The sequence below is a fragment of the Cydia strobilella genome, chromosome 1, assembly GCF_947568885.1.
Source record: "Cydia strobilella chromosome 1, ilCydStro3.1, whole genome shotgun sequence".
In the NCBI taxonomy this organism is placed as follows: domain Eukaryota; kingdom Metazoa; phylum Arthropoda; class Insecta; order Lepidoptera; family Tortricidae; genus Cydia; species Cydia strobilella.
The window spans coordinates 27487252-27503035 of NC_086041.1; the positions used below are offsets into that span (position 1 = coordinate 27487252).

Below are 15784 nucleotides of genomic sequence, written 5' to 3' on the forward strand. Positions count from 1 at the left end.
GAAGATATTAATTAGTATGAATGAGTATGAACTTAAGCCAAATTAAAGTTTAACATACCATTTATATTACAATTAAAATTAAATAAAAAAATTATGATATAATGTTGAAAGACAATTAGTCTTAAAACAATTAGATTAACAAAATTGAGATCAAACGTGTGTGTTTGTGTGTGGGTATGACTGTGTATTGACATAATACTAGTGAGTGTAACCGTAGTGATTTAATTATTTTGATATATTTCTCATAGATATGATATAGGGACACAAAGATATTTATATTAGATACAGGTTAAGCCTAGACAATAAATAGTAGATACCTAATGAGAATAAATAATTACTTCTCGAAAAGATGATTCAGCCCATAAGTAGGTAGTTAATCATTGAAAACACTCTCACACACTCTAAACCACTTCAAATCCGTTCAGTGCGTTTGAAATAAGTATAAGTAATTCTATCTACCGTAGGAATATTATTTATTTGTACAAACAGTGTTATCAATGCATTTATTCAGTTAGTTCATAAAATCATTGTTGCTCAATCGTCTATCAAAATGGTGCGCTGGTTATTCGTAACTTTACAAATCGTTGGTGTTATGAAAGTGTCTTCGTCCGAAAGTCTTTACGATGAAAATTTATATGAAAGTGTATTGGACAATGTGACTTGCCAGCGGCATTTAGAGGAAATGGAGTATTTCCAATGTAAGTGCTTACTTTTATAATTCATCGGCAACTACAAATTAAACACTTATCTAGGTACCTATCTTAATTTAGAAAGACAAGTTTGTAAGTTGGTCATATGGCCCCTTTAGGTGGGCCAGGACAGATTCGTTTTAAATCACTTGGGTTTTAGGCCAGAATCTAAGTAAGTACGACTCTGTTGAGGTCTGATTTGCTATAGGTATGTTTCTGAATAAAACAGTTTCGACAACCCTACGACAGATCTGTGTCATCATCACTTTTCAAAAAAGTTTTATTACCTACCTCTAGCAAAGATAGATATAACCGTGATATAACCTAGATAGGTAGATAATATTAGCAATAGCACTACTTTGTATAAATCCACTACACACTAATAGGTACTCAAAGTTGAAAGGCAGTAACTCTGTAGGCATCCCATACATGTCATAGTTACCATATTTTTCTTTTTAGAGTGCTCACTCCATATATACATCAGTTTTGTTACCAAAACGACTATTATAGTTGGTCAAACCAAATTGTCAGTAAATAAGAACAAAAATCTATACTCATCCTTTTCTTTTGGGTACTAGTGTAAGACAAAGATATTATGATTCTCTCTGTCTATGTTTGAAATGAGACAGTCCTTTGACAAACTATGTTTTCGTAGTCGACATCTAGCGTCAAGTAGCGGAATATGATAAGTCGAGCAGTACTGATGTACTGCTCAACTCGTCGTACTCGACACTAGATGTCACGTGTGTCGCGAATGACGAAGTGTACCTATTAAAAAAAAATCTGACTAATAGGTCCATACATGGTTAGTAAACATTATATACAATCTTATTACTAGTGTATTGCTCAACAATTTACAACTAATATTACAAGCAGAAGGAGTTGAAAATCGAGTTCCGGTTAATCCCGTTCTACCTAAATTAGCTGAAAATTGCTGAGCATTAGACTTTCCGTTCGTCGCGACATCTATTGTCGAGTAGTAGAACTGATAATTCCGCTACTTGACGCTAGATGTCGACTACGAAAATAATTGTAGTTTTGGTAACAAAACTGATGTATGGAGTGAGCACTCTATGCTTACTTATTTCTCTATAGATTGACAGAACAAGATACCTACTTGCGAGTTTTTTTCAAAGTAGTACCGATATGTAGGTAAGTATAGGTACCTAAACCTTTTGAAACGACCTTAAATCGACTGATTTTTGCGTGGATTTTTGTGTGCCATAATGCCAAGACGATAATATGGATTGGAACATTTAAATGTTAATTATTTTTTCCAGTTTTCGATGCCAGCGGCAGGATTCCCCAAAGCATCACGCTCGGTGGCCAAGGTAGTCTTGGCAACTACCGTCAATGTCTTTCAATTGCCCAGCAAGTTCCAAATGACACGATCATCGGGAAATACTGCGTAATCAGAGTACCCTTACAGCAGAGCAGCTTTAACCCTCCGGCTTTCGATCCTGCGGCTAATCTAACACTAAACGGAACCCTTTTTGAGCTTATTAACATGAGCGAGAACGGAACTGAAGTTCAAAATGGATTTCAGCTTAAAAGGGCTGTGGGGGTCATGATGGGACACGACAATTTCAGGTATGGGTGACGTATTAATTTAAACGATTTTCGACTATCATGGGTCATACTAACCTTAAGCTACTCACGTATTTTTAGTCATGTATATTAGTGCTTGAAAATGGTGACCTAGGCTCTTCGAAACATGTCACGCGAGTGACTAAAAATACGTGACTTAAAGCCTATAAGTAGCGTAAATATGCTTGACGTATTAACTTGTTGGTGACGATTTTAATGCCAAGTTTTGGGATAGCATCAGCTTTGGACAGCCTGGTTAGTCCGGGTTCTTAGCTAAAAGGCCTAACAGGCCCCATAGTAGGTAGTCCCAATAGGAAGAAAGCCTGAAACTCGGCACGCATGTTTCTTGTAGGTATACGAAAAAGAATAGAAGTGGAAACAACTTAGGTAATTATCAAGTGTTTGTTTTTGTTTCGTCAATTATTCACCGAAATTATTGATTAAAGTTACTCGGGCCGTGTAAGTTATTCGGTCATACACATTTTATAGTATGCTTAACTCGTTCTCGTCTTTCCTGTAGACATCGCAAAGTTAAGGGAATCTAAAGCTTATTTTATCGCTGGACCCTTAGAGATAGGATACATTTAAATTTTTTCATACTTACTATTTTTTCATTTTCCAGAGATATGCCAGCCTCTCAAAACGGCATGGCAGTAAGGGTGGCGGTCTGTTTACCACGAAGCTGTACAACATATCAGGCGCTTGGGCAGTATACAGACATGTTGAACGTGTCTTACAGTGACCTTTACTGCCGACTGCCTGGTGACAAGATTTTCTCGATAGCGGATTACGTTGCAGTGTAAGAAAACTACCTTTTCACCTCAGCAGCTTGAACAAGCATACTTTCGTCACTCCCTGGAGTGAGGAAAGTGCGACTTTCCTCACTCCAGGGAGTGAAACAATGTACCTTTTTAATTTAGTGAAGGCCATGTACTTCATACTTTTATTACATTTTTTTTATGGTATGGTACGGTATGGTCCGGTCCGGTCCGGTCTCGTCTCGTATCGTATCGTACATATTATGATACTTTTTTTTTCTGTTTATTCTGTGTAGTTCTAAATACATTGGTTTCACTACTGAGGTGAAAAATTATGTGTGCAACACGAGAGCAAAGTTATTTTACATCTCGTGTTTTTGAGTCCCTCGCTACGCTCAAGATTCTACCTTAGAATCACTTGCTTCGCTCGTGATTCAATTATAGAATCTTTCGCTTTCTCAGGACTCAAAATAAACACTCGCAAGAAAAATCAACTTTCCTCTCTTGTTGTACAAATAACTATTACGTTATTTACGTTTAACCTAACGGGTTATATTAATAATTTAATTTATACTGTAGTGACGGATCCATCTGCGAAATTCAGGAGTGTTTGTCCCACGTTTGTCCCATAGTAAAAAATCCTCAGTATGACCTACAGTATACATATTTACAATATGGCTAAGGGTTAAAAAAGCACCATGTATATCTAGTAATGCGCTCTGCTTTTAACTTTGGCTACGAAACTATAAAATGTATAATATAAAAAAATGTAAAAAGAACTGTTTTTTTTTTGTAGTGGCTAATTGATACTATATCGAAAAATCATAAAAATCCCGGGGTAAGATTTTTTAGTTTTGGGGTTATCTGGGTTAAAAATAAATCTAAATTAGTTTTTTGTTTTCAGGATTACAATAGTGATTTTGGGAACGCTAACTGCGTTTAGTACTATTTATGATTTATACAACGTGTTCTTACATGAAAAAGGTAATAATATCAATGAATTTTTTATTGTTCTTTATAATTATGTATCATTCATCGTCCTGAAATTTGGCGACCTTATATCCGTTGGTGTTCCTTGTCTTTGTATTAATTTCCTTTATTAACTTTTAATTAAAACTGTTGCGGTTTATTTATTACTGTCTGAAAATAAAATTGTACTTTTTGTCTGAGGATGTCAAGATCAAGAATATGATCCTTTAGGCATTTTATGCGAGTAATATGACAAATTATTGTCATAGAATAAATTTAAAAGTGGAAAAATTACTGCCTTGGGTTGGGTGAGACTTGAACTCACGGCCACGAGAGTGTTATACTTAAATATAATGTTATATTTATTCTGGGTATATATATCTCCTTGGCAAGAACCAGAGGCTTATCAAAATTTATTGTGTGATTGGCTTTATCCATGACATGCTCCAGACTGCAGACCTAGGTCGACGGTGCTTGACATTAGCTATGTGTTCCTTCAACCGAGCAGAAATGCTTCGTTTCGTCTGCCCGACATATGATAGGCCACACTCACAGTCCAGCCTGTACACTCCTGCAATCTGTAGAGGGGTATTTACAGGCCTCAGGAATTGTGACATCTTCTTGTTTGATAAGCCGCGCGAGGCCATTGAGATTAGTTATATATAATTATAAGATTTATAACTTTATAATATGGGACACTTGGGACAGAGACCTCGCTAAAGTGACGCTTTATCGATAAGATTATTTCAAATAACGCACTTTTATATCAAGTGTTTATTATTTATTTAATTGTTTCTGACTGATATACCTATTAACGTCACTCATCTTATATTTTAACTAGGTACTTACTGGGTTTGTTAAATGGATTCTGTATCTTGAATATCACCCTGTATTTCTAATAAGCGAGTGTACCGATAACCGGTAAATGCACCAGTACCAGTTCGTGACACTGCCCAATGGTTGCCAACTTCACCTAGCAATTGCAGTGACAAACAACTATCTGGAATCAGGCTGTCAAATATTTGTACGACACCTTTTTTAGGGTGCCGGTCCAAAAAGGTAAAAAGGAACCCTGGAGCGTTTTCACTTGATTGGCACTCTCCTGCAGCTGTTTTTCTTATAGGCGCCTTCGGCCATCCGATATAGGAAAGCGCTTCCGATAAATTCAGCCATGTCGGAGCCCCCCGTCAGCTGTCGGACCGATAATATCTGTTTTTGTGCGTATGTGTAGGCATTATGCTTTTTGTAGTGTGCGTGACCGCTAAAGACGGCATCCGGGCGCGCCCCCGCGGGATGACTACGCGGATGTAGGATCCTACATCCGATATCGGATCGGACGATTTGAAAACGCTCGTATGGTGCGACTCTGTTTGTACGGAACCCTCGGTGTACGAGTTAAACGAACTCGCACTTAACCGGTTTTTTTATGTTCCCACAGCTCCTACTGAACCGAATAAGCTTCTAACCAGCTTCTCAGTATTCACCAACACGCGTCGCTTATTCACTTTCTCTAAGACCCCTGGGTCCATTGATTGCTTGGATGGCCTGCGGTCTCTTTCAATCCTCTGGGTTGTCATCGGACACTCATTTTCAAATATGTTATATGGAACCACTATCAACTTATTGGACGTTTTTGTGGTTAGTATTATCACCTTATTTGTAACTACCACTTTCTTATAACCTAAAATCGGCTTGTTTTATTAAATTATTAAAGTAAATAGTTTTAGTGCTTAAGTACCTAATCTTTTTATGTCCTTCCACCTTGCATCAAAATCCGTTCAGTTTGGCTGTGAAATAAAGACAGAGTTACCTACTTTCGTATTATTAATAATATTATTATGGATATAATAAAACTAATGAAACTTTATGAAACTGTATGGAGATTCTTTAATGTTGTAAGCAAAAAGTAGCGTTTATAGCTCCAGTAGGTCAAAATAAGGAATATTGTTCAACATCCAAGCTGTATTTAATTTGAGTTACTTTCTTATTTTTCAGTGGGCCACTAGTTCAAAGGCAACGTGGCTAGTATCTGCAGTGCTATCTGTGGATACCTTTTTCATGATGAGCGGTCTCTTAGTTGTCTACACTACTGTAAAGAAAATGACGCCAAGTAAGTTAAATAAATAAAATATATGCAATCTCAATTTAAAATATTAAACATTTAAAGGTTCATGCTTAACGTTCCGATAATTCCGATATTTATCGTTGTCTTAGTACCCACAACACAAGCCTTATTAAGTTTACTGTGGGACTTAGTCATTTGTGTAATAATATTTATAATGTGACTAATTTAATTTTTGTTATTAAGCGTTTTTTTCTGAATTGTATTATAAATTTGTGCCGGAATTAATCACTAGATGGCTCTGTTACGACTACACACTAGCTAACGCTTGGTAGATATAGAAATAACACTTTGTTGTTATAGTATTTTACACGTTACAGTCAGACAGACATTCGCATTTATTAAAATCTAGCTTTCAATCAGTCAATCAAAATGTTTATTTCAGTCAAAAACCCATAGATAAAAATTAGAAACTTAAAAATACATAAAATCAATTAAAAATTACATTACATTACAATACAATTACATTAAAAGTCAGATTAAAATTACATTTAAAATTAAAATACAATTAACTATATATTTACATTAAATTATACAATACACCGTGCCTCTAGAACGACTAGAACCATATGTAGGTCATTCCAGTGCCTCCAAAGTGTACTAGCCGAATTTTGAGGGATGAGCTGAAGCAGACTGTTGGAACTGCCACGTACTCGGCACATGAGGGAGGCAGTACGTTTGCGGATTATCGCGCTAAACGCGTCCACTCTAGCCTCCGCAAACATACCCGAAGCGCCACAGTAAGTAACGTGGCAGTCCCATCAGCAAGCGGAAACTTTTTGCCCGCAACTGAGTTTGCGATATTTTTGTTGTAATCCCTATCCCAGGGGTCGGCAACCTTTTAGCAGCCAAGGGCCACATAGCGGTTAGCAAGATTGCAGCGGGCCGCACACTGTTAATAATTCGTGAATTTATTAGACAAAAGGTACATTGCCGTTTGTCAAAAGGACTACTTTTAATATGCATTTTTGCTGCGGCGCCCCTCATACTTAAAGGTCGATCGACATTCATCGCGCTTGGCGCGCTCTTACATGCAGGGCGCCTGCGGCGTCCCTCACAGTTATTCAGTGCCCTTCGCGCGCTCTTACATACCTCACGCTTAAAGGTCGGGCGGAGCCCGACATTCATCGCTCTTGGCGCGCTCTTACATGCAGGGCGCCTGCGGCGTCCCTCACAGTTATTCAGCGCCCTTCGCGCGCTCTTACATACCTCACGCTTAAAGGTCGGGCGGAGCCCGACATTCATCGCGCCTTGCGCGCTCTTGCATGCAGGGCGCCTGCGGCGTCCGTCACAGTTATTCAGCGCCCTTCGCGCGCTCTTACATTCCTCACGCTTAAAGGTCGGGCGGAGCCCGACATTCATCGCGCTCTTACATGCAGGGCGCCTGCGGCGTCCGTCACAGTTATTCAGCGCCCTTCGCGCGCTCTTACATACAGGGCGCCGGCGGCGCTCCTCACACTTAAAGGTCGGGCGAAGCGCGACATTCAGCGAAGCGCGCTTACTAGCAGGGCGCCAGCGGCGCCCTCCATATTTAAAGGTTGGGCGAAGCCCGACATTCAGCGAACCCTCCACACTTAAAGGTTGGGCGAAACCCGACATTCAGCGCGCTCTTAAATTGCAATAGGCAGACACTCATATTGGCACGTTTGTGCATATTGAGTGATCAGCACATATATATATATATTCCTCGACCGTTATTCTAATTTACTTGGGGTCGGCCCTCCTTGTCCATCTTCTCCATTGCACGCGATTTTGTGCGGTGTCTTTATTGACGTTTAAATCTTTGAGGTCTTTCTCGACCGTCGTCAACCAGGTGGAAGGGCGTCTTCCCCGTCCTCTTTGTATATCGTCGGCAAGTTTAAAGCCAGCTTGACTATGTGGTCTTCAGGGCGTCTGTACGTGCCCATACCATCGGAGGCGTTTTTCTACTACTTTGTCAGCTATAGGTGCGACCTTGAAGCTTCCCCTTATGTAGCCATTGCGGACCTTATCTTCCTACCTTATGTAGATCTTGTGATAATGGGTCAATTCCAAAAAAAAATTGAAATTAAAGACTTTTCTTTTTCACTCCATCACTTTAGTGACGTAGGATTAATGTAGCCTGGAGGCTCGCGGGCCGCCGGTTCCCGACCCCTGCCCTATCCGATCAAAGGTCTGAAGGGATTTTCAAACTAGAGGTAAATTAGGTACTAGGTACGATTCGAGCATTACATATAAATGTCATAAAACTCATCGATTCGTCTGCTTGTTTGCAGCGTTTTTATCATGAAAAGATATCACTAAACGGAAAGAGAGGCATTTCTTTATTTAGTTCTTTTCTTAAACAAATTATGATTAGTTTTCCTGTTTTTTATTTATTTAAGTATTTTGGTAGTTGGTTGTGTTTCTTTGTGATTACAATACCCATTGTCTTTATTTACAATTACGAAAAAAAAATTGTAGGTATGTACCTATATTGTTCCTATTGTCATAATTTGGGTTATAATTCATTAAACATTTAATTAATCTTGTAATGTGCATGTACAGTCGCCATCAGATATATCGGAGCGGACGATGTGCGCAGAAAGCGCCTTGACAATAGAGGCGTGGTTAGATATTTGTGAGCACCTTGGCCGTTTCGATATACCTATCTGATGGCGAATGTAATAGCTAGGAAGTCAAAGGCTTTCGAATAATTGTACAATAAAACATGTTTGGGACACTTATGGTATCTAAACAAAAGTGCTCATATGATTATAAGTAGTAGATTGGCACCATTCAGACACGGGGTAGCTTCATAAAGTCATTCTTATAGCATATATCAGAACAGCGTATTTATTACAACTTTGACTGTATAAGTAGCCGTTAGTGAGAGTCAGGTGTCCACGAAATTAGCCGCCAACGCATTCGTCGCAAGCGAGATGAAAGAAGTTATGTGTTTTTGCACTCTAAAAGTAAATATTAGGACCTTATTCTCAGATGTTTCGTGCTGAAGTCTATGTGCAAATGTACCCCCTCGGTGGGGAATATTGTACATTCGAGGGCTTCTACTAAAATCCTATTTAATTATTATAAAAGTTATCGACTTCTAACTTTTTGTGTAGGGAGCGGAATGTACGCAGAATGTTTTAATGAGTAATTGAGCCAGTTTTTTAAAAATCTAAATCTAAAAAGTGCCTGAATGGTGCCTATCTTCTCCTACCTATCTAGAATAGATATTTATAAATAAGTAACATGAAAATTTGCAAATAAAACCAAAAAGGGCGTTACAGCGCCGGTGTCGCCCTTTCATTAAACTGACCCTGCTATAACTGAAACAGTTATCCAACAACTCACGAATTATGTACAATTTCAGTGTCACTACTGAAAAACATCCACCTGTTCTACCTTCACCGCCTGCTGCGCATGTTTCCGTTGCTGGCTGCAGTAGTGCTGTTCCAGGCGTCGCTGTTGCAGCACAGCGCGGACGGCCCCGGCTGGCCTGCACTGGCCACCAGCATACAGAACTGCCGCCATTGGTGGTGGTCTACTCTACTGCATGTGCAGAACTACGTCAATTTGACTGAGATCGTGAGTAGTAAAAACATAGTTCTACTTACACCGCCTGCTGGGAAAGTACCCGTTGTTGGCTTCAGTATGTAGACTTTTGAGACACATTTGAGCGTTACCTACATAACATTTTATTGGTCGGAAGCTTTTTTTCTGATGGTCCAACATTGAGAGGTTTTTTAAAAACCAATGTTTTGCAAGTGAGTGGATTGACTCTTTCACTACGCATGACGTGATATCACGTCTAATCTACCAAGAGCTTTCTCTACGGCGTAGAGAGCTACGAAATAAGTCGCACTATAGAAAATCTTAGCAAAACGGCATTATAATAAAACATGATAGTTACTTAGTTACCTATATCATAAGAATTATGATTGCCGATGCCGGGGCTAATTTCGCAAGTCGCAACGCGCAGAAGGTAAGTTTTACTTCGTTTTACCCAACATTTAGGTATCTACGATTTCAGTCCGTTATGGTGATTATAACTTTTATAAATACTTAAAGGTCGAAATGGAGTCGGTAGACGGTAGTTATAGTTATTTCAATTATAATTATAGTACCTACACTGGTGCCATTATGAGTCTTCGCGGCATCCTTGCTCCCACCATGCATCCCCTTGTTAATATATATCAATTGTCTTCTAGTGCCTCGGCCACACTTGGTACCTCTCTGTGGATACGCAGCTTCACCTGTTGTCGCCACTGGTGCTGTGCTGGATATTACGTGGCCGTCGCTCCGCCTGGATTGGCCTGACCTCTGGTCTCGTGGCTTCTATCATCTGCACTACCACTTACACTTATATCAAGAACTATCCAGGAGTGTCTTTGTTGGGGTAAATAATTTAAGTACCTAAAGAATGCTATTGAGGTAACAACATTAAATAGTATTTAATGCACTAAAATTAGCAACAAATATTAGGCTGTGTCGGTTCAGTCAGGTCTTGGTAGAAGGTGGAATCCAGAGAAATGCTGACACTACTATAATTATAACTTAAATATTGAAATTGTGTCATCAAAGATGACGCTGAACATCAGACAGGAAAACTCCAAGTCTAAAGCAGCAGTTGAGAGTTAACACGTTGGCTGCCATGAGCATCACTGGCGGGATCACGTAATCTTCTCTGTTCAGGTGATCAGAAGCTCATTTTTCAGGGTATTATTCTGCGGATGTTTTTGGGGGTAATAGTCAAACTTTGAATGCTATTTTGTAGAAGATATATTCTAAATATTTAGATCAGTACGGTTTTTACTCACTATTATTGTTTTTGGATGCAATAACGATAAAATTGATTTTAATGGACTGTATTTGCTAAAAATGTTCACACGAATTTAACACACCCGTTTATACTATATTCCAATAAGAAATCGCGGAACAAGTAAATATGAATCGTAAGTGCACAAATCGAAAGTGCACAAATCACATACTTATTCGAGGTTTGCTGAGAAGAAGGCTAGCTTTGGGCGGCTCTGGTGTCTAGGAATATCGTGCAGCTGTCTTACCGAATTACCCTCTACCTGGACCAGCCTACGAGCTTAGCTTTGTACTTTTCCACAACACACATGTGATTGGCACTGATTTTATACTATTCTATACTTGGTTAAGGCTAAAGAGCGACTTTAAGGTAGTTTTCGACAACGGAGCACAGGACAACGTGAATTCTCTCCGAAAAGTAACGAGAACGAGTTATGGCTACCGGAAATGGACTCTTAGTGTTGCCCTAAATATCACGGAAGTCGTAAGAAAATAGCGTTGTGATCCAAAACCGATACGAGAGTTAAACAATTATTTTTGGTCGCTTTTGGCAACATGTCGACGACGACGAGGAGGGCGGCGCGGGCAGTGCACGACGTACAACCGCCGCGGACACTCGTGCCTGAGGAAGGATTCCCAAAGAATCCGAAACATGTCGCCAAAATAATAGTGAGTAAAAACCGTACTGATCTAAATATTTTGAAATATGTCTCACGATAGTTTAAGTTCGAAGATATATTCTATAGTTACCTACTTACTACAACTTGACTATTTCGAATGTTTAGATATCTAGCTTCTGAGGGGCTCCTAAAATAGGTAGACCATCATTAGGTACTTTATACAAGTTTTTCGAGTCACATCCAAGGAGTTTGTTTTTGTCTTTTGTCTAGTTGATATACAACGTCTTGGATTAGTGTTAAATTAGAATAAATTATATATTTGATACATACAATGAATAAAGTAAAATAACCATATTTTCTAGCATGGGGCTTGACTACAGTCTACTACTAGATTACTTCAAACACTACTACGTCAACACATTGACGAGATCGCCGCCCTTCGTCGTGGGCATGGTGTTTGGTTATCTGCTTCACATTTGGCGAGAAAGTCCCAGGAGGATACCTAAGGTATTTAACAAAAGCATTATTAATTAACAAGTTTTGTATCTTGACTGTTAGCACGTTCGATCATGACGTACCTTGAAGCCAAATTTGTAGTAGGCGAAAATAGGCACCCTTCAGACAGTTTTTAGAATTAAATTTTTCATAAATTGGCCTTTAAAGATAGATTTCTCAATTTGTTATTAGTAGTTGTTAATATTATAACATTCTGTGAAAATTCCGCTCCCTACTCAAAAAGTTAGAAGTTTTTAAAATAAATGAATGAATTGAATTTTAGTAGAAACTCGAATGTACGAATCTACCCCACCGAGGGGTTACATTCGTACATGGGTAGGGGAACATTCAGACACCATCAAAATAATTATCAAATATCGTCTTGATTGGCCATGACAATAACAATGATGTACTTAATAAATTAAATATTAAAACCCTTTGTCAACAATAACATACTTCTCTTACATTACAAAATGTAACACGGTACAGACAGGTTTTTGTAAGACACTTGTTCCTTCAAAAACGTCTTTTACCAAAGTCATATTTTCTTTTATCTATTAATGTAGATCTAGTAGGTATGTTTCTGCTTATGATTCTCTATGATTTTTAGAAATTTTGGTAATTGGCGTACATTCGTACAGTATATTTATTTTGTAATATGAATTTGCCCCTTTAGTAGGTGTACGTACCTACCCCATAGGTAAAAAAATAAAGATTTGTATCTGTCCATAAATCACGTAGAAAATCTGCAAAATATATACATTATTATCCTCGTGATCATAGTTACTTACCGTTGAGCAATATATATTCCATAGAAGTTAACACTCTACTTCAGCACGAAACATCTGAGAATATGGTCCAAATATTTACTTTGAGAGTGCAAAAACACATTACTTCTTCTCATGAGTCTCATGTCGCTTGCGAATGCTGTGTGGGCGGCTAACTTCGTGGACGGACACCTGTAATAAATACGCTGTTCTGATATGCTGTAAGAGTGACTGTATGAAGCTACCCCGCGTATGAAGGGTGCCTATCTTCCCCTACATATGAAGTATAGTTGGTTAAACCAAATTAGCAGTAAATAAGAACAAAAAAACTATACTCATCCTTTTCTTTTGGGTGCTAATACTAGTGTAAGACAAAGATAGTATGATTCTCTCTGTCTATGTTTGAAATGAGACAGTCCTTTGACAAACTGTATAATATTTATAGTGTAGAAAAAGGGTAGCAGTTAAAAAAAAAAGAGACCCTGACCTAACCTAACGCTGTATTTTTTCAGCGGTTAGTAGCAGCTGGTTGGGTGGCTGCACTCGCGTTTGGTTCTGGGATGGTGTACTGCAACAACCCGACCGCCAAGTTTACCCAGTTCTGGGCAAATTTCCTGAATTCGTTCATGAGGGGGCTCTGGGCGATGGCAGTAGGGTGGGTCGTGTTTGCATGTGCTGCAGGATATGGAGGTTATATACACACTATACATATTTGTTTAATAAATGATCTAAGTAAGAGACCGGCCGACCCTAATTACTCTCTGACCTCTGTGCATCTGGCCCGTAATTATATTTTGTTTATTTCATATATTTCTATCATAATGCAAGTGAAATGCACTAAGATTGTTTGTAGCATTAAATCAGGATAAAATATAAAATACACAAATTTGCTACGTGTTCTACGCCGTAGCCCGTAGCACTGTTTTTGCGCCACGTAGCGAAAAGCCAACCCACCATTTTTTAGATGATAAATTTACTATTTATATTTTATTTCAGGTCCCATAAACTGGTTCCTCTCCTTAACGATGTGGAAGGTTTTGGCCCGCATATCCTATGCGTTGTATTTGATCCACTATCCTCTTCAGTTCATTATAAGAGGGCAAAGTGACTTGCCTTTCATGTTCAGCCTAAGGAATTTGGTAAGATAAATCTTTTCTGAAAACATACAACCTGAAACTGTTATTAAACATCAAAGTTAATATTGTATTCGTATGTTATGGCTGCAAATCCGAGAACGGCAAAATTCTGTCGTTTTTTTATCTGAGTAGGTTCATTTTAAACTGATTTGTGACCCACCATAGAACGTTATCGTTTCCTGTAACAGGAGCAATAAATTAAACTGGAGGCTATACGCCTCAAACTGACCAACATTTTTTCAGTAACTTTTTAAAATTATGATTTTTTTAGATTATACCTTTTTCATACTAATTAAATATTATTTTCAATGTATGCTGCCATCTGTGTGTTTGACGTTTCTTGTCACCCTTACATAACAAATTTTGCAATACATTGCGTCTTAGAATAAACTTTAAAGTGTAACGAAAGTCAAAACACAAGTTATTTTTAAAAGTTGTCGAACAAATGTTGGTCAGTTTGAGGAGTACAGCCTACAGCTTAATTTATTGCTCCTGTTACAGGAAATACCCGATATACAGTGAGCATAAGTTAAATAGGTGAATAATGTAATCATACTTTTTCAGTTTTACCTGTTTTACACGGACATTTCACTGTCATTGATGGTTGCGACTGCGTTGTGCGTGCTAGTAGACGCTCCTTTCTCCACATTACAGAAAATTCTGCTACAAGGTAGGTACCACCTTTAAATTCTCTGCTAATTTCCTCAAATGTTGATTTAGAATCTGAAAGTTACAGTCGATTTAATACTCACATTTTGAACGTCTCGCTGTGTTCTACATCCCCCAATCCGTAACTGCTAAACATATTCTCTTATTTTAATTTCGTAATTTAAAACTTCACAGTAATTAGATACAAGTTTTGACACGACAACGTACTTACGAGTATGTTACCTTACCCAGTAGGTATTTCAATTTTATTACTCTTTTTCAGGAAAATCGAAACCACCTTCTAATGGAGTATCCTCATCCACTGAAGTATTAGTAAATACCTAAGGAATACTTACTGCTGTAATTTTCTAATATACATACTAGGTGAATTTTTTATGTGTATTTGTATATCTACAAATACCCATGCCTATAGTAGGTACCTTATACATTTAAATATCTATTTTATAGAGATCACAAATCTGCACATTATAGAGAAAAAGTAGTCTACTTAAAGGAAATTAATGGTTTTATTACTTACTAGCTGTTTCCCGCGACTTCGTACGCGTGGATTTGTATGTTGGTGGTTATATATTCTACATGAGCATAATATAGAATATTATGCAGCAAAATATATCAGTAGGGACGGTTAATCATTTGTAAATAATTATACAACGCATGAAATTTGTCTTTCACAAACTACGAAGTTTCAAGACCCTAACTGAAAAAAATTGTTCCCGATATAATCCCTCTCGACCCTCTTAGAAGATTTACAAGTCCACTATTTAAAAAAATATTCAATCCCGAAAGTATTAATACAAATTTTTCATAAACGGTGTAAGTAATCAATTTTCGTCTATTCTAATATAATGCCCTTTTTACCAAGTTTCAAGTTCCTAGCTTAAAAGAAAATTTGTACCACATATAAACTTACATCCCCTTTTTAACCCCTTTAGGGATTGAATTTTTAAGAACGTTAAAATAACTTTTTTGGAATCTTATACAATGCCTTTCTAAGAAGTTCCAAAGCATTTGTAATAGATTCACTTTGAACCCCTTTTTAACCCTTTTAGGGGATGAATATTTAAAAACGCTTAAATTACTTTTCTTGTATTCTAATAATATATGCCTTTATACAAAGATTCAATTCCCGCACTCAAAAAAATATTTGATCTCCATACAAACTTTCAACCCCATTTTTACCACCTTGGGGGATG

At 37.9% G+C, this 15784-nt stretch overlaps 1 protein-coding gene across 1 annotated transcript; it reads left to right on the top strand.

The window, feature by feature from the left end:
* Positions 1-410: 410 nt before the first annotated feature.
* LOC134743603 (nose resistant to fluoxetine protein 6-like) lies at positions 411-15544 on the top strand. The gene is made up of 13 exons (XM_063677166.1): positions 411-698; positions 1970-2279; positions 2899-3075; positions 3939-4018; positions 5442-5641; positions 5999-6113; positions 9460-9674; positions 10298-10485; positions 11887-12031; positions 13299-13476; positions 13783-13925; positions 14487-14592; positions 14854-15544. The coding sequence occupies exons 1-13, from the start codon at positions 551-553 to the stop codon at positions 14913-14915; spliced, it is 2067 nt and encodes a 688-aa protein (XP_063533236.1). The 5' UTR covers positions 411-550; the 3' UTR covers positions 14916-15544.
* Positions 15545-15784: the final 240 nt, after the last annotated feature.

Bases quoted from the DNA above. Each gene is read 5' to 3' on its own strand.
- LOC134743603 (XM_063677166.1), top strand. From the start codon at position 551: ATGGTGCGCTGGTTATTCGTAACTTTACAAATCGTTGGTGTTATGAAA. The intron at 4,019-5,441 runs GTAATAATATCA...ATGTTCCCACAG, and splicing joins CGTGTTCTTACATGAAAAAG to CTCCTACTGAACCGAATAAG. The intron at 14,593-14,853 runs GTAGGTACCACC...ACTCTTTTTCAG, and splicing joins ACAGAAAATTCTGCTACAAG to GAAAATCGAAACCACCTTCT.